This window comes from Kryptolebias marmoratus, linkage group LG8, assembly GCF_001649575.2.
Source record: "Kryptolebias marmoratus isolate JLee-2015 linkage group LG8, ASM164957v2, whole genome shotgun sequence".
NCBI classification, from domain to species: Eukaryota; Metazoa; Chordata; class Actinopteri; order Cyprinodontiformes; family Rivulidae; genus Kryptolebias; species Kryptolebias marmoratus.
The window spans coordinates 24,608,379-24,630,866 of record NC_051437.1 but is presented as its reverse complement, the minus strand read 5'-3'; the positions used below and the strand labels follow the sequence as shown (position 1 = coordinate 24,630,866).

Sequence of the window (22,488 nt, the reverse complement as noted above, 5' to 3'; positions counted from 1 at the left end):
TGCAAATACACTGAACAATTTGAATCTACATGAAGCACAGACACACAACAATCAGAGTGAGACATCGCACTCTTGTTTCAGCACCACCATCTACGTACATCATTAGTCCAGAATGGGGGGAAAAAAGGCTCTCTTGGGAAAGAACTTTTTAATAAAATTCACGCTCTGTCAGTTCTTCGCAGCGTGTGTGGTGCAGAATCATCCTTTATCCGGACTGTGAGCACTCAAACCAGCCGGGTGATTTGCATGGTGAATCTAATTTCAGCCTTTTCTGAGGAGCGATGGTCGAGTTAAAGGGAGCAAAACCAAAACTCATCAGCTGTGACTGACTGCAGATAACCCACCAACTATAAACTTATGAGATGAACCTTACATGACCAGCAGAGGGGGACTCAGTGTCCATTCATCCTATTCAACCTGCCCAATGTAATTTTCAGTGGAGGAATAATGTTGATTATGCATCATTCTGTAACTTTCACAGTAAAAGTTAGGACAGATTTGTGCTTACATTGGAAAGCCTACTAATTCCCACTGTGTTTATTTATATCTCCTGAATGACTGCACTGACTGGCGAAGGATGATATAACTTCTTTGGCATTTCCTTATGTGTTAATTAAGGCATAAATAGTAAGGTCCTCACTTCCCCTGAGGCAAAACCAGACCCCGTGTGTGCAAGAAAAATTGATATAATTGATATAAGTGTCCATATAAGTGTCAAGAAGGAGTCAAAAAATTTGTTTGGCCTGCAGGTAAAACATTTCAAACAGAGCAGCTAAAAAGTCTCCTTCCCAAGCCAAATAAAGCAAACAACAAATCAAAACTGTTGTTACAGTGGTCTGAATGATCAAGTATTGGGCTCTGCTTCACTGGGTGATTTCTGGTCTATTTGCTTATAGGGAGCGAATATGGATAAGCAAAAAAACACCTAGGGAGGTGTTCTGGACATGTCCAACCGGCAGAAGACCCTGGGGAAGACTCAGGACATGCTGGAGAGACTATGTCTGTTGGCTGGCCTGGGAACGCCGTGGAATTCTCCCGGAAGAGCTGGAAGAGGTGGCTATGGCAAGAGATGTCTGGGCTTCCTATGAACCAACTGATGGCTGGCTGGATTATAGTTTATCCTGAACATTGAATGGGTGACAAAAGTCATCAAAAACGCTGTCACATGCACAATGATGCAATGTTATTACACTGAACCAGGTGCAGAAAGTGAAAGATTGTTGTCATTGAAAACACACTATTTGCAGTTTTCTTGGCTGGTTTTGATTTTTGCACTGTAGTAAAAATCTGACCGGCCAATTCTAATTTTAGCTCATTTTATTTTCTCTATATGAACTATAAACAACATACAAAATGATTTATTTTTATTTTTATGGTTGAACTTAAAATTTTACTGTGTTCATAACAAACTGCTTACAGAAAAATATAGCATCAAATAACAACTTTCTCTCACAGTCATGGGAAATCTCTGCAATGTCCTCTAAATTATTGGACAAATAAAATTAAAATAAAAAAGATCATAATATGTCTGTTCAGTGTTCAAGAAAAGATTTGGGTAAAAAAAAATGATTTCCAATTGTTAAATGTACTCACCAGAATGTCAAAGATCAATGAAAGAAAAATTCATAAAGTAAGAAACAAAATCAGCACAATATTTCTTCTTATATCAGTGGGTAATATGTCCTTATATTAAAATCTTCTGAAGAAAACTGTGCTACTGTTGTCATCAGCAAAGTATTTGGTGGATTCTAGTTGCAATCTAGCATAAACTGGACATTATTATTTTCATTTTGTTTTATTTTATGTATTTTTAGTTTGTTATTTATTTTGTATTCTTCTAGACCTTCTAGAAATATTGTTTCTTTGTTTTTTTTCATGTATGTATAACAATTTTTAATGAATTTGTTTTGATTTGAATCTTAAACTGAACTCGAATCTTGGGTTGTATAAAGAGATTAAATTTAGTATTTAGTTAATTCTTTTAGTATGTTTTATGGAAGATTCTTTTCTCAGCCATAATAATGTTGAGATTTCTAATTATAATCCAAGTATTAAATGTTGTTAACAACAAAAAAGATGCCTCACATCCAACATCATATTTAAATTTAAATGAAGTTACTTCTGAATAAACCTCATTCTAAGACCAACCAATTCATCCCACCTAATGTCTACGGTAATTTATAGAATGGACCAGAAAAGCATTTATTTTGCCAAGACGTTTTCAGTTTGGAGAAATATTTTAATCTGAGACAATTTAAGCTTTTGTACAGTCTGCTGTTTGTTTGTTTATCAAAGCACATTCTGTCAAATGCTTGAAATTCAGTCTCTGAATATGATACCAGAATTGATGCCAAATTGAGCTTATGTTAAGAGATGATACAGCGTGGTCATATGTGCACAATACCATTTGGTCATAATGAATAGACTGCAAAGCATAATGTTGGCTCTGCCTTCCAAAGCTTGTTTAAGGGTATCACCAGATTGTGTTTGTGCACAACGACAACTGTATGGAGCCCATTATCCTCATGAGCACAGATGAAGTCCAGAAGCATTCAGTTTAGTCTACTGTCAAAGTGGTTCCCTCTTCATCCTTTATTTCCCATCTTCAAAAATAAAAAGACACACAATAAAGGAGGAGGGATGGGGCCGACTGGCAAAGGCACCAAAGCAGAGAGGACAAAAAAGGAGGAACAGAAGGTTCAAGGAAAGGAAAACAGAGCAAAAAAAGAAAAAAAGGGGAGAAATCGCCTCTCCACTCATACCATTGTTTAGATGTAAATTTGAGCTGATCAAGATTCTGCCAGCATCCTGAGCAGAAGTTCAGTCTGAGCGGGCTGAGCAGTCAGAGACAGAGAGGCAAACTGAGAAAACCTGAGGAACACAAAGACTGAGAGCAGCAACATGTTTCTGAGTGACTCATACATGAAGACACTCAGAAACAGACACAGGGACAGAAACAGGGTGACTGGCCTGAAGAAAAGCAGCAAATGTACCGCTTTAACAAACAATGAAAAGAAAACGCTTATTATGTTTATACTTTAAAGCACAAATCATACTTTTAATGTTCCTGTTCAGATTGTGAAAAAAGTTCAAATGAACCAAAAACAGTTGCAGCTTCCTGCTTGTTGGACCATAATCACGTTTAATCAGTTATTTCAAAGAATGCGTCTTTTGGTGACGTGGTCACGTGTGACTCTGATTCCACCTCTCAGCTTTAAATCCACTCCCCTTTGACCTCCGGTAAAAGCTAACTGGAGGCTGACGAGTCGATTTTCACTCCTCCCTTCATTTAACTCAAACAGAATATCTGGAGGGTGAATCTCGGCGCTCCTGAACCCTGGATCAGCCGGAATGAGGCTCTGGAAGTCAACAGGTGAAAAAAAAAAAAAAAGGACTCAAGGGGAATTCCAGTGGGAATTTTGTTCTGTTTCTAATCAAGATCGACTGCTTGTGGAAGATTTGTCCCTGCTGTCAAAGATATCTCAGATTTCCCATGGATGACAACTATTGTTTACAAAAAACAAAAGTTTTAGAATATATTGTATGTCTAAAGAATACATCCAGTCTTCAAAGATGGGTTTGTTTGACTTTTGGAGCACATTTATTCTTTTGATTAAATTGAAATGACACAAAGGAAAAGCAAATATTTACAGACATTCAGTAAAAGTCAGGACATCACATTTTCTCATCCACCAACAGCAGTGAGCTCACACACTGAATGAGTAAAGGAGCTCTGATGACCTCAAGCTGAAGAACTGCCATGAGTCACATTCATCAGTGTTGGTTTTGTGTCTCAAGTCTCTGCAATGATACCATTTGTGTTAATTATGAGTCTATTTACATTCTATTTTCCCAAAGCCTTTACAGTTTTTGTCTGTTTTATAAATGTTCTTTTAATTTTTATGTTACATACCCGCTTTGTTCATTTGCACAAATGAACTTGCCTTTTTAAGACTAATCAGAAACAATGTCAAGATTTCTAGACACTCAGATAATCAAGACAGCAATAAAATACAGAATCAGCAGCTGATGGGAGACTATGGATCAGATTGCAGAGGAGTTTTCAAAACTGAGTGTGCAGTGTTCTCCAAACCTTTGTATAATTATGATTATAAAATTATAAGCACTTGGTCAACACTGTTGTTGTTGGGAATATAGGCTAGTTCTTTAACTGATCAAAATCGCAATTTTTTTCTTTAAAATAAAAAATAAAGCTGTAACATTATTCTGAAATTGTTTTTTTTTAACTATTTTTAGATGCAGTTTTTCCACAGACTGGTGAGCCTCTGCTAGGGGTTGAACCAATTAGTCGACTAGTCGACTAGTCGACTCTAGGACGTCTCGCGAGTTTTTACATTTCATGTCGACTAGTCGCAGTCATGTGATTGCCGGTGGTGACAGCCTGTGCTGATCTGACAGCACAGTATACGTCACAAGACACAAGAAAAATAAGTTAATACATTAGTTTAAATGATATGTAGATGGATGCATATTTGTGGTTTTACAGTGTTTTTAAAAGGAGATGGAGTTGCAGCTGCAGTCAACTACAAAATACGAGCCGTCTAAAACTCGCCCCCTTCCCGCTAAGGATGTCACTTAGCCGGCTCGCGAGTGTCTTTGTCACGACGATCTAACTAATACATTATGATGTTATGTTGCTGATTAAATAAAGATCTGTGGTAATGACAGCTGCTGATTAAATAAAAGCCTGTAGTTGGTAATGACAGTGTATACTTGTCTGACATATATATAGCCGTGAGTTCGTGCTAAGAATGACACTTCGTGCTTAGAAGTGTCATCAGATCAGCTGTCAGAAGTGTATGACAGTCTGACAGCAGATCTGACAGAACACTGGCTACAAAATGGCGTCTTCAAAACAGATCGAGGACAAGCCTGCATCTTGTCAAACAGGTAGAAATTCGTCAACAGTGTGGAAATATTTCACTAAAGATGACTCTTCTGGTTTAACTACCGTAACATGCAAAATCTGCAAAGCTGTGCTGAAGTACAACAAAAGTACGACCGCGATGCACAGTCATTTGAAAAGGCATCCGCTAATGCTAGCTCCTGAACAACCGGCTCGATCCAGTCAGTTGTCAGTAACTTCATTCATGAAACGCCCAGCTGTGACAGGACACCGGCGGCAGCAAATCACAAATTTGCTTGTGAATTTCATTGTCAAAGACATGAGACCACTAGCTGCTGTCCACGGAGAAGGATTTAGAGATTTGCTACAGTTTTTCGAACCTAGCTAGGGGTCAATATTTGCCGTGAAAATAGCTAATAAAGCCTCCAAGTAGTTGTGAAGAGTTTTTGCGCTTACGTCACTATGACGTCACCGCGACTAGTCGACATCGACTCGACTATTATCATGATGTAGTCGACCTTAAAAATATGTAGTCGTTCAACCCCTAGCCTCTGCCCATCTTTACTTCTGAGAAATTTTGTTCTTTATACCCAATCCTCCTACTGACCTGCTGCCTAATTTGTTGCTCCTCCAACTGTTTATTTGTATAACTTACTTTTCCAGCCCTCTGCTGTCCCTTTCCCAACATTTTTGAGATGTGTTGCTGCCATAAAATTCAAAATCACCTTTTTTCTCCAAAAATAGCACAGTTTATCAGTGTCAGCACTTCATAAGTTTACTATATACCGTTGTGAATAAAAGATGGGTTTATGAGGTTTGCAAATAATTGCTTTCTGTTTTTTTATTTACATTTTACACAATGTCCCAACTTTTTCAGAATAAAGGTGTTAAACTTGCAATACAGTGTCCAGATCCTTGACAGTTTTTGCAAGCCTCAAACCTTCTTCCAAAGTAAGTTTTCTAGTATGTAGCTGTCAACTTGAACAAGCAATGATGTCGAAACAGACACCGCACTCAACAGAAGAGCTGCTGGACAGATCCGCAATATTCCTGATCTAACAGCCAGTCCAAGCAAGTTAGATGGACTGTTGATAACTACAATAACACAAACCCAAACTCTTCACATTAAATGCCTGCAACCTTTCCAACCCTAAAATATTTCTCTAAGAGCCCTCTCCAACATGTCTGCTTCAAGTGCTCTTCCAGACAATCTCTATACCCTCTCACAGAGCAGGAGTGCCAACCTTTTGTTGGTCCAAAGAGGATCTGGGGACATGTCAAAATGGCCTACAGCAATAAACCATGCAACTCAGGAGGTTTCAGAGTGACAGTACAGAGGAATTCAGAGACAATGACCAAGGCTGATATTAACATCTCACACAGAAGTCATCCCCTTCATGTCAAAAGCTTCCCCACATCACTCAAATGAAGTCTGGCCCCATTTCTTTCTTCTCTTTTTTTAACATTTGCAGTTTATTCCTGCTAATTACAGCATTGTAGACGCGTGTGTGAAAAGTTGTGTTTAGCCAAATTAAATTAAAATATAAGTGTCTGTGATGTCTGCCCAATAGGTTCAGTTTTATGTTCTGTGAGAAGTAGATTGTTTCAATTTCTTCCCAGTTTCTCATTTTTCCATTTCCTTTCCAGCTCATTTTACAAGCTCTGACTATCAGCCAACAAATCATTTCTACTTCCATTTCCTGCTTTATTGTTTCAGAAACTTCTTCTGTTTCTATTTCTCCTTTTGTTTCAACGCTCTCCATCACTCAAATGCTTTAATTTTGGACTCCTATGTTTTTTATTGCACTGCTTAAACATACTTCCATTTTCTTTGTTGCACAGATAATCCTCTTCCTTACAGTTGCAGTATTTTCTCCAAGATAATAAAATATGTTCTTACAACACTGAACCTTAGAAAAACAATTGTTTTTCCCCAGTGCATTAGCTACTTCATTGTAAGGCTGCAGTGAACTCTCCTGCCTGACTTGCACTAAATGATAACCATGTGTTCCACATGTTTCAGGACCAACAGCATTTATCTTACAGCTGGCCAAAAATCACTGCATGCAAATGCCATTTGCAAGCACAAATATGTTTCTTATTATCTGCTTCTGAATGTTTGCCGAACTACTCAAAGATTTCTTTGAACTTTCATAGTTTCTACCCAGGTCAATTACATGATTTCATATAATTAACCTCAGATTATAGTAACTGATCCCAAGTTATTCTGTAATCCAATCAAAATCAAATCAATGACAATACAAGATTTTACTGAATACAAATGATAATTGCTACGATGTCTCTTTATAAGTGGCAGCACAGTCGCAAGTAGTCCTTCCTGCCATTACTTATGACTGCTTCTTACATATTACAGCTGCACAAAATCTAAAAATTTTATTGTTATTGCAATATCAATGTGCGCAATATCAATATCTGAAAAGACCACCTGGAATGCCATAAATCATAGACTATTATTTTCTAAATGTGTACATTTATCCTCTGTAAGCTAATAATACTGTAAATCTGTCCATTTCCAAAGGCTCGCTGCTCTGGATGCTCACAGCTGGTTTAGATAATAGCCGTCAAGACAGTAAAAACACAGAGAAAGAATTGTGAGCATCATGATGAAGAAAGACAAAAAAGGAGTTATCACAACTGATTGTATCACTGCAGTATTCAACATAATCAAAATTGTATGTTTCTTCATCAAATCAAGTCGTTCTTTTGCAAATTTAGTTTCATTTTATTGCTATCAAATAGCTAAAAATTAGACCAATCTGTGCTGAGAACACCAAGTCATGTCAATAAATTAGTTTTTACTAGTTTGACTCAATATTGAACAGAATCACAAATCTATGGCTTGACCAGAAACGTGTAAATGCATGTATTGCATTTTTTCTGATGAGGACAGGGTAAAGCCTGTTTGTGTTTGTCAGTATGCTCACAGACACAAGCTAACGCTCAAGACAGGGAGGTATCATTTCCCACACATCTCTGTTCGTCTCTGAAAGTCATTATGTCCCTCACCATTGTTGGCTGCATACCTGAAAACTCTGTCAGTCACAGGGGTGGGGGTGGAGGGTGTAGCTCTCCAGAGAATTTCCATCTTCAGCAGTTTTTCAGAACACACTTTAGATTTGTTTCATGAAATCCTGACTCAAGAAAATACAGAAAACTAAAAATCTTAAAATATTTTCAACTGAAAAAAAGTGTTAACTTTTTATTTGAACTCTTTTGTGTATTCACCATCTAAATATTAGGGTTCATCTATTTGCATCATCTTGAAGAATAATTTTATGGATTTGATCATTTGTTTCAGTGGTATTCCACTGATTTGGCTGTGTATCATGCTGGATATTAAAACTAACACTGATGAGGCTGAATTCTTTCAGTTCACATCTGGTTTCTTACCAAATCTTTGTTTTAACATAACTGTATGCACTATCATGTACAGAAGGTGAGCTGGCTTCTTTCTAACTCCACAGTTTTTGTTGTGTTTTTTTCTTTTTTCCAACATTGCAGCCTTTAGTCTTAAATGCGACAAAAGATTTACCCTGAGGTAATTTCACAGACTTTGTTCTGCTCCCTCAGGAAGCACAAACCACTCTTTTTCCTTTTTCTTTTACACAGAAAAGTTTAAAGAAATAGTTAGTGAATCCTCACAGAAAAGTCAGGACTATTTTGTAACTGGCTTAATAAACTGACTGTTACTTTGGGAGGAAGCCAACAGAGATAAACAGAGGGAGTCACATGGAATTAGGTCAGACGCTGCACAAAGTGCACCTGGTTGTTAGGACTATGACAGTTTTACAGAGCCTGGGATTCCAGCCTAATTACAGGTGGAAGTAAAGCAAGTAAAATAAAACTTGGAGGAAGAAGATGACTGTGAGAATGCAGCAGAGGGAGGCCAGAAGAGAGGAGACAGGTGGGACAACAGAAAACTTTCAAGGTAAAAGTGAAGATTTAAAATGATGGGTCAGCAGGCTGCCACAAAGGTGTGACAGCGATCCACCAGACTGATACCTGACTGACACATGTGGAAGTCATCATTAGGAATGTGAGAACATGATTGAATATCACAACTGAAAGTAGGAAGCGGGACAAACGCATAATGACAAATGCAGAAGGAAATGGAGTGGAAACAACACAGGGGAGAGAAGGGTCTGTGGAAGCGTCGTCAAGGTACAGAGAAATAAATGTAGGGGAAGAAAAGGAAGTAACGAAGACAGAGCTGGTGTCCAAGGAGCAAAAACACAGGAAAAACCTGAACAGCCCATGATTTGAGTGTAAACCTGAGACCCAAAGCTGCCAAGTCTCTCCTGTCCTGAATGTGCAGCGATGTAATGAAGACAGAGTTCAATCTGGAGGAGAATGGAAATAAATCTATTGATCCAAAGCTCTCCTAAAACATCTGGAAAACTACATATAAGACAGTATGAAGGTTTGCAGCAGGTGCATACCTGAAGAGAAGAAGAAACAACAGTTGTTTTTGACCCACTGAGTGAATGAAAACACAGGTAAAGCTCAGCTTATATGTAGAGTTAAAGGAGGGTAACTTGTCTCTCTCCAAACAATAAAAGTTAAATAAAGAATCCTCCAGTTTGCCATGTTTCAGGTCTTTTACTTATTTCCTTTCCCCAATGTTTGTTGCTATAGTTGGTCAAGATGAAAGATCCATCAATATCCATCCATCCATAAAAGATCCATTAAAAACAAGTCCAAGTGGAAACAATGTCTAAACATTAATTCCACTTGTAATTTTTTAGGCTTGAAAATGAAAACAAAATAAAAATAGCTGTGGTCACATGTTGCACCCTATAGTTTGAGAACCACTGTCTTAACCTGTCAAACTACATTTAAAGCAGATTTTTAGAGTAAAAATATTTCGATTTAGATGTTTATAATGTTCGATTTAGGCTTTGTTTTCAGTCACCTCCAGATTAACTAACCTGGTGTTAAGTAGCTTTAACGTTAAGATCATCGAAATTGAAATGATCCCCATGGCATTCTACCCCTTAGGTAAACTTTGTCAAACTAATTTCAGGGCAAACATTTATAAAAGAGTCCATTTTACAACAAAATGAATAACAGGACAAGAACAAAAACGGGGTTTCCTTTTGTTTCTTGATCTGAGAAGCTCTGGAGTTACAACTGAGCTGACCTAAATACAAATCACATTTGGGCCCATGCGACCGTCCCCTCCCCCGGTGTCTCCTCAAAACCCCCTTTTTCTCTAAACCTGATGTTTTTGGCGTTGCGACAGTAAGTAGCCGCACTTGCCACAGCAGCTGCCCTGCTCCAGAAATGCGGCCTCGGTATCAGGAATTTTGTCACGGATCCAGTTCCCCGGAGGGAGCCCAGTTCTCATGCAGGCTGCTGCTCCGAGCGCTTTATGTTGGGGATAGAAGAGGGAAGTTTCCGGGTCATCGTGCATCCAAGTGCTCTGCTTAGAGCCCCAAAAGTAAATTTCAATTTCCCGACCTTAACTAAAGATGTGCTTAACTGTGACTTTCACACCAGTGAACTTTACATCTTCCTTACGTCATTAGCTTTAAAACAACGTTTGTTCAACTACAGCTGTATCACCTTTATATTCAAGTTAATTTGTAAATTACTTAATTTTACAAATGACATACTTCAAATGCAAATGGGTACTTTGGGTTAGTGCAAGCAACCAAATAAATAAGAATACAGAGTTTTTGGTTTTTGCTGCTTTAAAAAACAAGTGTCCTTTTTCACCTAATATAAATTATACTGAGACAGGTTTAATGTTACACTTTAATATGTCACAGTCTGTAATGACAGGCTTGCTGCTACATGTGAGATGTGACATGCTTCTGGTGTACTATCGATACCATCTGTGATTCTTATCAGCAGCACAGAGATACACTCTTGGTTCTGCTGGGAAACAAGCCAAGGTGAGCAGACTGCGGTTAGGAGGTCCATTCCTCCTTTGCTCTCTTCCATCTTTCAAGGCTTTTTCATTTCAGAGTCTTTTATCGTGATGCCAAGCAGACTCACCGCTCCCACAGTTTTAATTAAAATCTAAAATCTGCAATAACTCTGAAGACTAAGGGTTTGCTGGCAAATGGGTCCAATGATCTTGTTTCTCCCTCTTAAGTCTTTGCTGTTTATTTTATCAAAGCCTTCAATCAAGCTTTTCCATTTGCCCACCTCTGTTCACTTCACAGCATAAATGCTTTGACATAAGCCAAACAGGATACTGATTTACCAAGGGTGCACTTTTTTAAAGAAGAAAAAAAAAGCTGTACACCAAGCAAATAAACTCTCACTCCTCGTCAATACTCTAATCCATTCAAAGAGCCTGAGAAAAATCCAATCCTTAAAGTCACTCCTCTTGACTTCCCATGACTCCCTGAAGACAAAAGGCTGCCTGTGTAGACACGGACTGGATAAAGACCCCAGTGCTTTAAGTTCAGTCATCTGGGTGCGGCTGCATCATGTTCTCACACAGAGACGCAATAAAATAAATTCCATCTCCCCCTTCGGAATTACCCAAAAGCTATACGTTTCTCTACCTGGGACATCAGAGGCTCGTCAAGTTTCACACTGCAACACAAATGATCCAATCTATCTGGAGATTTTCTTGGTGAGATTAAAATATGAGCAGGTGGTCGGGAAGCTTAATATTTTAATTATAAGGCAGAAAACAGGCAGCAGGTTTTCCCAGAGTGCTTAAAAACGAAGGCGGACCACCACCATGCATGGAATAAAGAGAGCCTCCATAAAACTCTGAGGAAATCATTAAGTTTGAAATAACATTCAGATAACAACATCGGCTGGAACTTAAGCTAGGATGGAAACATCTGCTTATAAAAAAACGATATTCTGTACTCTACAATATAAGAAGGCTCTATGATTTGTGGAAAATATGGACAGAATCACAAAATTGGATGTAAAAAATGAAATTTACTGTAAAACACAGAATGTTGCAGAGTTTGGTAATAATTTGATTTCATGTTTGACATTTGCAATGAGCAAAACCATTTTGGCTGCTGCAGCCACCTGTAGCTGCCTGTGATGAGAGGAGGGGATGGGGTTAGGGGGGCAGAGAGACAACATTCAGAAACTGAAATAAAAATCACTGACTGGACAGGGTGGTGAAGAGGAAGGCTGTTGTCTACATAATATTGAATTGTGAGACGTTTCCACTACGAGTGATGTCATCAAGGAAAATGCAACAACCAAACATTTACTAGACAAACATATGCAGGCCCACACAGGCCATCCATGTTAGAAGGGTGTAGAAAAAGAAATAACAAGAACCAGCGTCAGGTTTGCCACTTTTAGCTTCTAGTTACCGCTGTCCTACTTATATTTTTAGCTAGTGTTTTGCTCCTTCTATCTATCTTTTTGCTACTTTTAGCTTTTAGTTAGTGTTCTGCTTTGTTTAGTTTTAATGACTCAGTTGTAGCTTTTTCCACAAATTTCAGCCCTCACTCAGCATTCACACTGCATTTTCACAAAAAACAACAACATAATTTCTCTAGTTGTGTTTGAAATATGGTGTCACCTTAAAAAAATGTCCAATTTAAATAGACAAAAAGCAGCATAATCAACATACTTCTTAGTAACTTTAATTAACCAAAGAATATTTCTGTGCTCAACATCTTTACCTGCAGGAAACACCATGATTCTTTAACATTGAATACACAAAATCACTGTTTCACCTGTCTCATTTGCTCTTACATCATTAAAGATAGAATTTTTTTTTAAAAACGAAACTTCGAAAACTTAAAACAGTTTTCATTGGGTCCTATTACAGGTGTATTTACCGGTCTTTAAAATAAGTAGTCAAACTGACCTGCAGTGAAAATTACAAGTAAAGACTGAAGTGTTCAGTCCGACCCACTTTGTTATCATTCTGTTATCTCTTCACATATCAAGAAGGTAATGGGGGAGGAGGCAGCCAGGTTAGGAATTCCTAGCCTCCTCCTTGCACAAACAGTGGTAAAAAAAGCTCAAAGTATTCTGCAAGGCCACGGCTCATTCATTGAAAGAAGCAGTGGAGGAGAAATAGGAAGGGGGGGTCACTCAAACAGTCATCCCACATCCCACCCACCCCGTGAAGCATTCCACAGGTCTGTCTGCTCACCCATCATTAAGCAAGACCACCTGCTGGCAAATCAGAACCCCCATCATGTTCTCAAGAAGCCCGGTTAACCTCATTACCAGTGAGCCACTGGACTGCAGTACACACATATCGCATCAAGTCAGCGTTAGGCTGTGCAGTAAGACACTGCTCAGTAACATTCCATACAGACAGCGTGCACGCTAGCTGCCCTCAGATTTGTAGATTTAAATAGACACAACACAAAGAGGACAAAGAAATGATTTCTGAGACAGCTGTTGCATGACTATGCATGGAGTTCTGACTGGCTTGTTTCTCTCATTGTAAAAAGTTGGAGATAAAAAAAGGGAAGGGGAGGAAGAGATCAAGACTGAAGAAAGAAACAGCCTCTTTGTTACCGTTTTTCGTCAGGGCCCTCGGGGAAAGACTTTGACATGAAGTTATCAAGAGCTGAAACAAAAGCAGCAGATAAACAGTGCGAGGCAGATACAATCTCTCTGCCTGCTCAACACTTCTCCATCAAGAGCGCTTCCTCTCTTCGACGCCCAAACCCCCCCGGCTGCTTCTTTTTTTATTGTTGCAAAAACTAAATGGAAATGATAAATACTGCACAAACTTTTCTGATGAGCCTTCATCCACTCATAGAAAAACACAAGTTTAGTTATGTTTCCAAAGAGGCACTAAGGGACTTTGCTGGATTCTGTTTGACAAACTATCTGTCAGCTCTGAATGACAGAAAACACCATTCAGCTGAAAGGACAGGAGCAATGTTTCATGCCTGAACAACCCTAAGCAGGTGAGCAGGGAGACCATTTTCTTGGGGGGACTAAAAAGAAACAGCAAAATCGGTAAAGAGGCAGATGACCACCTACAATTTGTTTCCTTGTTACAAACCTTACGCTAAGCCCAAGGCTGTTAAGAGTTTAAACTTCTTTTGAAGTATGCTTCTGAAAAAGTATGCTTCTGAAAAAAAAAACATTTGCAGGGCCAGATAGCCCTACCACTTCACCATTTCCCTACATCACAAGAAAAAAAAAAGGACACTCCTAGCTCTTGGTGGGAACATGCAAAACGTAAGGGTAGGGCTAAGTGGCAGGGGCAAGGGGCGAAATAGGATTTAAAGGGAAAAGGGATTTATTTTCATGAACCTCTGATCTAAACTCAAACATTGCATCTATTACATTTCATCTCACATGATCAGAAAAACGTGTTTTCCCTTCACGTTATATTGCTGATCTTATTTCTCCTTATACCCATGTCTCTTCCAAGTCTTTCAGTAGCAAAGGCACTCACACAAAGCCTTTTTTCTTCCACCTCAGACAATGCACCTCCCCACCTAGCCCGCTGCCAGGCATTCCTAAGTCTATCCTAGCTATCGAAAATGTCAAGAATGAGGAGAGAGCAGAGGAAGGTGCAATGAGTGCTGCGGCAGGTAGAGTCTTGTCCCGCTGCGCGCACTTCCCACAGTCTCCGGGGTTAGTGTTTGCGTGGAGCGGATGGGATCTGACTCAACTTTCTTAATTAAAACTCTTCACTTGAACAAGCCTCAAAGCTCATTCTCCTCTGGGTAAAGGCTTTCAAGCTAATTATCAAGGCCAGTTCCACTCACCAAAAACAAGAGGAAGATATCATGATCAGTCTGGACATGAGAGGTGTCCTCAAATATGACTTGTTGGATCATCAAAGGACAAGAATCTTCTGAACTTTGCTAGGCTGTGGCTAAATCTTTTCAAACATGAATCCTTTCATGAGATTTGTGTTTAGATTCTGTCTAAAGGCCCTTTAAAGTATTCCCTTGTCACTATCCCTTTAAATGCAAGGCGATATGAGAAAACCAGGTTATGCAAAGTAAACCCTCTTCAAACATAAAGCCTCAAAACAAAAAAGGCACATTCTCAACAGTTTTTCAGAGCCAAGAAACTCTCCTTTCCCTTGCAAGAGTCCAAGACGAAGAAAAAGGGTGCTGAATAAAAAGGTTAGAGGAGCAGTGTTTCGTGCCTGGACAGACAAACAGAAGAAGTTTTATGTGTGTGCCAAATGCAACTTAACACTGCAAACAAGCTCCATCCACTGGAACATCCTACTACCCTGAACCGTTCAGAGAAAAGTACTAAGAACATAGACAACGGGACTCTAAAACAGTGGCCGCCTCAGAAAACCCTAAGTGAGGTGATTCATGCTCTGGTTTACCTTGTTTCCGGCACTCCCGGCTGGTTAAATTCAGAGTTAAATTCAAACTTTGAACAGCTGCCAACTTTGTCAAGCCCCAGTAAAAAGTTAAACAGCAGCAGGCTTACTGTTCACTGGTGAAGGGGCACAGCCTGCTACAGCCTCACAGACACGGTCAGAGGTAAGATTTATTAGTTACGCCTGCATGATTATTCTTGTAAGCATCTGACAAATTACCCCTAAACCAAAAGAAAGATTTCAAAGAATAACAGAACTTAATTAACTTGGTCCATGCTAAAGCTTGTTATGCAAAGAAATATAATAAACAACCTTCAAAGATGAATAATTCCTTCTTTTTTTCATGGGGCCATGGTTGATTCACTGACTCAGGGCCTCAGCTTGTTGTCTTACATTTTGTTTTACAATAAAGTTAAAATGCAGAAGCCTTTGAGTCACCTGCAAAGATTTATATTAGCCTGTGCTTCCCAGTAAATGTCCCAAGTGTTGTGTGTGTTTGTGAAAGTGAGAGAGTTCAAGTTCTGGCCAAATAAAATGGCCCGGCTACACGGTGCAAAGGTTGAGAATCATCCCTTAACCATGTCCCCGAGCCGTTTATTAGTCACGCCCACCTCAAGGCTTCACTGAATGTCTGAAGCAATACCATAGCAACAAAGCCTCTAAAATGACTCAGTGTTCTTGTTTCATGAAGTTGGGGGAAACCTTAACACACTGACCCTGAGGCTATGTCATTTTAGCAGCCAGTGTGAAATCCTGGCTGCTGTAAGTGACTTACAATTACTGTGAGTCTTCAAAAACAAGCATGTTCCTCATGTTGTAAGACATGCTACAGAAATATATCACAGGTAATTGACTCATAAAATATGAGAAGACTATGATTTGCCCATTTTTTCCCCAAACATGGCATAGTGAAAGTTTTTTTTTTCCCCATTACACACATTCTGACTCCTTACCTTCTACGCAGTGCTCCACGTCCTCCAGGTTGCGAAGAGTAATCCTCATCAAACTTGAGTTGAGCTGGAGTTCGTTCTTGTGCTCTGGCCCTACGGACTCTGGGGCAAGGTTGAGAAAAAATATGCGAGTGTCGCCTGTGGCTACTTGGTTGTCACAGATCCGGGGGTTGCCAAACCCGCCGATCATCACTTTGTTGCCACCATCCAGAAGGATTTCACGGTTGACGTTGGACTTCCCTTTCAAGTAGCGCCAGACCCTGACCTTTAGAAAACCACAGATAAGGAATGCTCATCTTAGAGTTCTGTAAGCATCAGAAACATGCATTATATCTATACCAAAAAGTTTCATTAGTATCCATCCAGATGTTTACGAAATGTTGCGCTAAGCAGACAGAGTTGACTCCAAAGAGTTTTTGGCACAATTTGACAGTGTATCTGTGAGTTATCAAAGTTCTTTTAATGTTTTAGTGATGATAGGTAAGTTGGAATCGGAATATTCAGACTCATAACCTTCTTCACAAATAAGCCTCATTTAGAAGCTTCAGCTACAGACTAAGTAAGGCCACTGCTACAGCCTCCTGTAATGCTGCACGCATGAATAAACACTACATCACAGCAAGTGAAGAAAAGGCAACTTTATGCATAGTCATGGAAATGCTCTCTCCTTCGCTTACATATAGGCGGTCCTGTCTCATTTTAGCATTTAGTGCTGGTTTCTGTTTACAGACTGCGAACTGTGTGCCTCTAATCTTCCCCATTCATTCACCAGGACACGGGAAGCAAGTGGGCGCAAAAGGAAAAGAGGAGCGAGGGAGCTGACCAAACACAACTTGTTTATTCTTCACAGATTATAAAGTGGCCTACCACAAGTCTGCCATGGTGCAAAAGTTAGTTTCACAATGAAAGGGCCAGAGGGGGGGAGAGGATGCAGGAAGGGGTGCTTCCTGATTGGAAATCAGCTTTTTGGGAGGAGGTTTTAGTCAATATGTGCTACAATAAAGTCAATTAATCAGAAACAAATGTGACAAAACGCAGAAACTTTATTTTTAGGGTTTGCTGTCTTTTGCAGATACACAAGCTTAGCTACACATACAACTACAATTCCAAAAAAGTTGAGACATTGTGTAAAATTTGAATTAAAACAGAATAAAGTGATTTCACAAACCCATATTTTACCTACAATGAAACATGGTAAATATGCAATTTTTAGGGGGAAAAAAAAGGTAGTTTTCAATTCTAGGGCAGTAATACATCTCAAAACAGTTGGAACAGGGGCTACAAAGGGCTGTAAAAGTAAGTGGTCCAAAAAGAAACAGCTGAAGGAGCATTTTGTAACTAATTAGGTTAACTAATTAGGTCGGTAAGAGGACTGGGTATAAAAAGAGCATTTTAGAGAGTCTGACTCTTACAAAAGTAAAGATGACAGATTGAATAGTCTTCAAAAAACTAAAAGCAGTAAAACAACTTTAGAATAATGAACCTCAATGGAAAGTTGGGAATATTGAATATCCCATCATTTACAGGTAAAAATATCATCGGACGTTTTAAAGAATCAGGAGAAATCTCTGTGCTCAAAGGACAAGGCCAAAAGTCAAAACAGGTTATTAAAAACTGAATTAAAACAGGTCTGATTCTGTTGTGGACATCACTGCACAGGCTTAGGAACTCTATCTGGAAATGCTGCCATCTTCTCTGGGTCAAAGTTCATTTTAAGTGGACTGAGGCAAAGAGGAAAACTGTTTGGTGGTCAAACAGATCAAAAACTGACTTGTCTTTGTTTATTTGTTTGAAAACCAAAGACGCCATGTGCAGAACTAAAGAGGAGAGAGACCATTCAGTCTGTTATCAGTGCTCAGTTAAACGCCTGCTTCTCTGATGGTATGGGGGTGCATTAGTGCCTCTGGCATGGACAGCTTACACATCTGGAAAGGTGCCATCAAGGCAGAACAGTACATACAGGTTTTATAATAACATACACTCCCATCCAGGACTGTTGAACAGCTAGAATCACACATCAGACAAGAACGGGACAACATTCCTCTCCAAAAACTCCAGCAACGTTCTCCTCAGTTCTCAGATCAGTGGTGTCCAATCCTGGTCCTGGAGGGTAAATATCCTGCGTGTTTTAGATGTTTCTCTGCTGTGACACACCTGATTTGAATGAATGAGTGACTAACAGGCTGCTGAAGAGCAGGGAAACAACTAAAACATGCAGGATGGTGGCCATCCAGGACTGGACACCACTGACTTGGATGTTTACAGGCTGTTGTTAAAAGAAGAGAGGAGGCTTCAGTGGGAAACATGGCCCCGTTCCATCGTTTTTAAGATGTGTTGCTACCATAAAACTCAAAATTACCTTTTTTCCCCAAAAGATGGTAGTTTTAAACATTTTTATGTTGTGTTTTCTATAATCTATTGTGAGTAAAATGAGTGTATGAGGATTGAAAATCTTTAAATTATGTTTTTATGTCCATTTTATATAAGTTCCAACTTTTTCAAAATTAAGGTTGTAGTTATTGTCACAGCCACGCCTTGCAGCACTTCTGCTAAGCCAGTACACATAATCTTCCTAATAAAAGTGACTTAAATTAGTTTTTTTGTGGCAACCCAGTGATCTTTCTCTTAATTATGTACTTAGGTAGCCCCTGGGATGCCACTGTTAACTTACTGCCACTTGTAACACATCTTTTGTCAACTACACAATAGATTAAATCTAGATTCAACACTTTAGTCCTGCGGCTACAGAGAAATGACAAGTTGCATATTTTCAATTTTTATGACAGTAAGTGAGAGCTGAGAGTCAGGGAGTGGGGGGGAGGGGGGGCACAGAGGGACCAGTTTTCCTGCTGCAGTGTGTTTTGGATGATTACATGCTCGGTTAAGCCTGTGTAATTGGTGAGTGGAAAATAAAAAATAAATAAAAATCATCATCTAAGAGAGGATTCACTGTCTGCGTCCATGTAACCACTGCCAAATGCTCATGCCTGAATGAGTTTATATGGCTTGTTTTTCAAAAGTTCTAACATAAAGTGTTAGTAACTTTTATTAGCTACACATATACTGCATAAGATGAGTTTTTTTTATCATTTAAAAGCCTGATAGCAGGTGTTTTTACCCTGCAGAGAGCGGACATACTTCACCTGTTAGTCCTTTCAGACACTCACCTTGCAGGAATAGGTGTTGTGCACCGGGTCCATGTTTATGATCTCGTCCACGGTTCCGGTCAGAACCACATTAGCTTCCTCCTCCCTGGCCTCCAGGTCTTTCTCGGGACAAGTCGCGGCGCCGAGCGGCCACAGAGCCGCGAGCAGCCCCGCGAGCAGCAGCGCCGTCCGGCCGGCCCGGAGCGAAGCCATGGTGGCGACCACAAAGTTCACTTTTATTTGTTTGTTTGGTTCTTTTCTCTCTAAATAAATATGGGCCACCCGGCGCGTCCACAAACAAACTCCAAAAATAAAAAGAAGAAAAAGGAAAAAAAAAAAGAAAAAGAGGAGCAGAACTTGGAGCGGGGTTTAAAATGTTGCACCGAGCCTGAACTTCCCGGCAGCGTGTGGTTCTCCCTCCTGCAGCCCTGCTGCTCGCATCTGCAGCCCGGGTTCAAAATCCCTGCGTGCCGCCGCCGGCTGGGAGAGCAGGAGGAGGAAGAAGGAGGAAGGGGCAGATCTCTCTCTCCAGGAATGCAACTACACTTCTCTCTCTCTCTCTCTCTCTCTCTCTCTCTCTCTCTCTCTCTCTCACACACACACACACACACACACGCACACGCACACACACGCTCCAGGATTTGCATGCAATCTGAATTGCTGATCCCACAAGTGAGGATGAGGGGGGTGATGGTGGTGGGGGTGAAGACATGGATGTCTGAAAGTGACTGTCCAACGCCGCCCCCAGTCGGACAGACAAAGTCTTTACCTCTGGTCCCTGTCAATGACACATGACACCCCCCACCACCACCTGAAACACACACACACACACACACACACACACCACCACCCTCCACAACCTGTACATCCTCTGGGATCAGTGGCAGCCAGAAATGAGTTTACAGCTGTGCCTGGCTGAAAGCTGGCAGGCCACCAAACTTGAAAAAAAAAAAAAAATTAAATATATATATATATATATATATTCACAAGGTTCATTTCAAAACGAATAATTTCTCTTGAAAAGGGTTCAAAAATATTCAAACGATACCAAGATCACATATCTTGATTGAAACAAATGAAAGCATTTTAAAATCCAAGATTCTGGATTCATTAATGTCCTTGAATTTACACTGAACAGTGTGAAGAGCTGCAGCTCGTCTTAGATATTCTTAGATATTGGCATTTGTTAAAACCTTCAACAAATGCCATTCATTAAAATCAACTGAACTGAATTTAATTTTTTATTGTAACAACTGTTGGTTGACGACCCAAGGATGCAGGCAGGTTGAATCCAAGAAAAGGGGGATTTATTTAAAAGAAGACAAAACCAGGAGTTGTATAATTAGTGGGTGGATTGATTAGTAAATGGAAGCAGGTGAGTTAATTGCAAATGGCTGACAGGTGAGTAGCAAGGCAAGGCAGGCAACTACAGCCATGGAAAAACAGGGATTTACTCAACTAAAAAGCAAGACAACAATAGAAAACACTAAAAAACACAAAGTCTTATAATTAGATTTGAATTTGTTGTGTTATTTTCCCTGTAAAGAACATAAAATGACTTTTCCTTGTGGCCTAAATCAAATCGGTTTTGATTTATTATTAGAAACTTGTACAGTTATCAGCTGGTTTTGTTTCAGCACCTTGACATTCGCTGATTTGGGTCAGTCTCTTTGACTTCACACCCTTTCTTAGGACTTCTTCTCTCAAGGAAACACCCAGGGGTCGGCCTACAGTGATGCCAAGGCAGTGAAGCAGCATTTACCTGCTGCAGGGGCAAACGTTCTCTGAGGAGCTGATGGGAGAAGAACACAGAGAGGGAAAAGAAAGTCCGAACTGGATCAGGAACATGACTGTAAACCTACCAGAATGGTTCTGTGTGTCTGATGAAAGTTTATCAAAAACAGACAACTTATTTGTATTATAAACTGACCAAAACAGCTTCACATGACATGATTTATGTTGTAAAAAAAACTATTTTATATATTTTAAAGTGTATATTTCCTATCTGTATATGTTGTTTTTAGATTTGCATTATTCAAACTCTTTCATTTCTATGTTATATTCTCTATAGCCTCCAGCTTCAGGTCACTGAGAGGCGTGATTATTCCGAATGTTTATCGCCTGACCCCTCCAGCGATTGAACATGTAACTCACGTATGTTGTGTATTATTAAAGATTCCCCTTTCGTCGTAAAATGTTTCAGCCTGTAAACGCAACCATATGGGTTTTTTGTTTGAGGTTTCTTTTAAGAGCAGACAGAGCGTAAATTTCCTCTCTTCAATTTTAACTACAGATCTATTCTCGGGAAAATGACAGGTTTGGTTATGCACAGTTGCTCGCAAAGATATTATTGCAGAAATTTGTTCAAGTAGGTTTCAGCTGAGTCGACCCAAGTGAACCCAACGTGTGTGTTGAATGAAAAATGATAGTTTGTCGCAGGGTTTTCTGCAAATTTATGCAAAAGCTTTTCATTCCATGAGAACGCTCTCTTTAGCATGCTTTCTTTCTGGTCATGTGAAGTGAAGTTTTCAAACACAAATCATGTCCTAAATCATCCGATGACATAATGTGGAGTTAAAACGTGGAGCTGCCTCGCTGAGAGCAAACGGCAGACTCTGTGGTCCTGAAGCACATTTTCATTGGCTTTCACATTGGAATAAACTTTATTTTATAACAGTAATGACTACTTTAAACCAGAGTGCGTACCAAAATACATAAACATCTCAACTGCAGGTTGTTATGTATTATAAATTATTCCTTGAGTGTGTTGGTGTTGGACTGGGATCGTAGCTGTAATTTGCCCACCAAACTGATCTTCATTCGTTTCTCTGGTTTTATTGCAGGAGTTAAAACTTTGAAACTAAGTATTTACTGTATAAAACACACAAACACACAAATTCTTTCTGTTACCTTTGTTTGTGAGTCTTTTCACAAAGAAATTTGTAGTTTTAAAACTAGCCTTTGCTTTCTCCAGTTTGATTATTTTAGGACAATTCCCAAAAAGAATAGTGAAGACTGTGCAGCTTCCCCAAAACTGTGGGGATGAAAATCCTGGAAACAGATTTGGATCTGGATACACACCAAACGTTAAAACCAACAATCATACAAGTACCGTAGGGACACGTTCTGTAAACCTTGGATCTGTGCTAACCTGGTCCACCTGCAGTCCGGACCTGTTACTCACTAACACGTTTATGAAATAAATTAAAAACATAACATTCTTTGCAGGAATGCATGTCACCCGCC

At 39.6% G+C, this 22,488-nt stretch overlaps 1 protein-coding gene across 2 annotated transcripts in view; it reads right to left on the bottom strand.

Annotated features, from left to right (window-relative positions):
- agrn (agrin) overlaps window positions 1–19,737 on the bottom strand; it is a 278,848-nt gene extending 259,111 nt beyond the window's left edge. Inside the window, exons 1-2 of one of the 2 annotated variants that reach the window (XM_025004894.2) lie at window positions 19,264–19,737; window positions 16,100–16,361 (exon numbers count right to left, since the gene is read on the bottom strand). In XM_025004894.2, the coding sequence (XP_024860662.1) occupies window positions 16,100–16,361; window positions 19,264–19,455 (454 nt within the window). In that variant the 5' untranslated portion in view covers window positions 19,456–19,737. The remainder of the gene's footprint in view (window positions 1–16,099; window positions 16,362–19,263) is intronic. The other variant, XM_017411271.3, reaches the window with a different exon arrangement.
- Window positions 19,738–22,488: the final 2,751 nt, after the last annotated feature.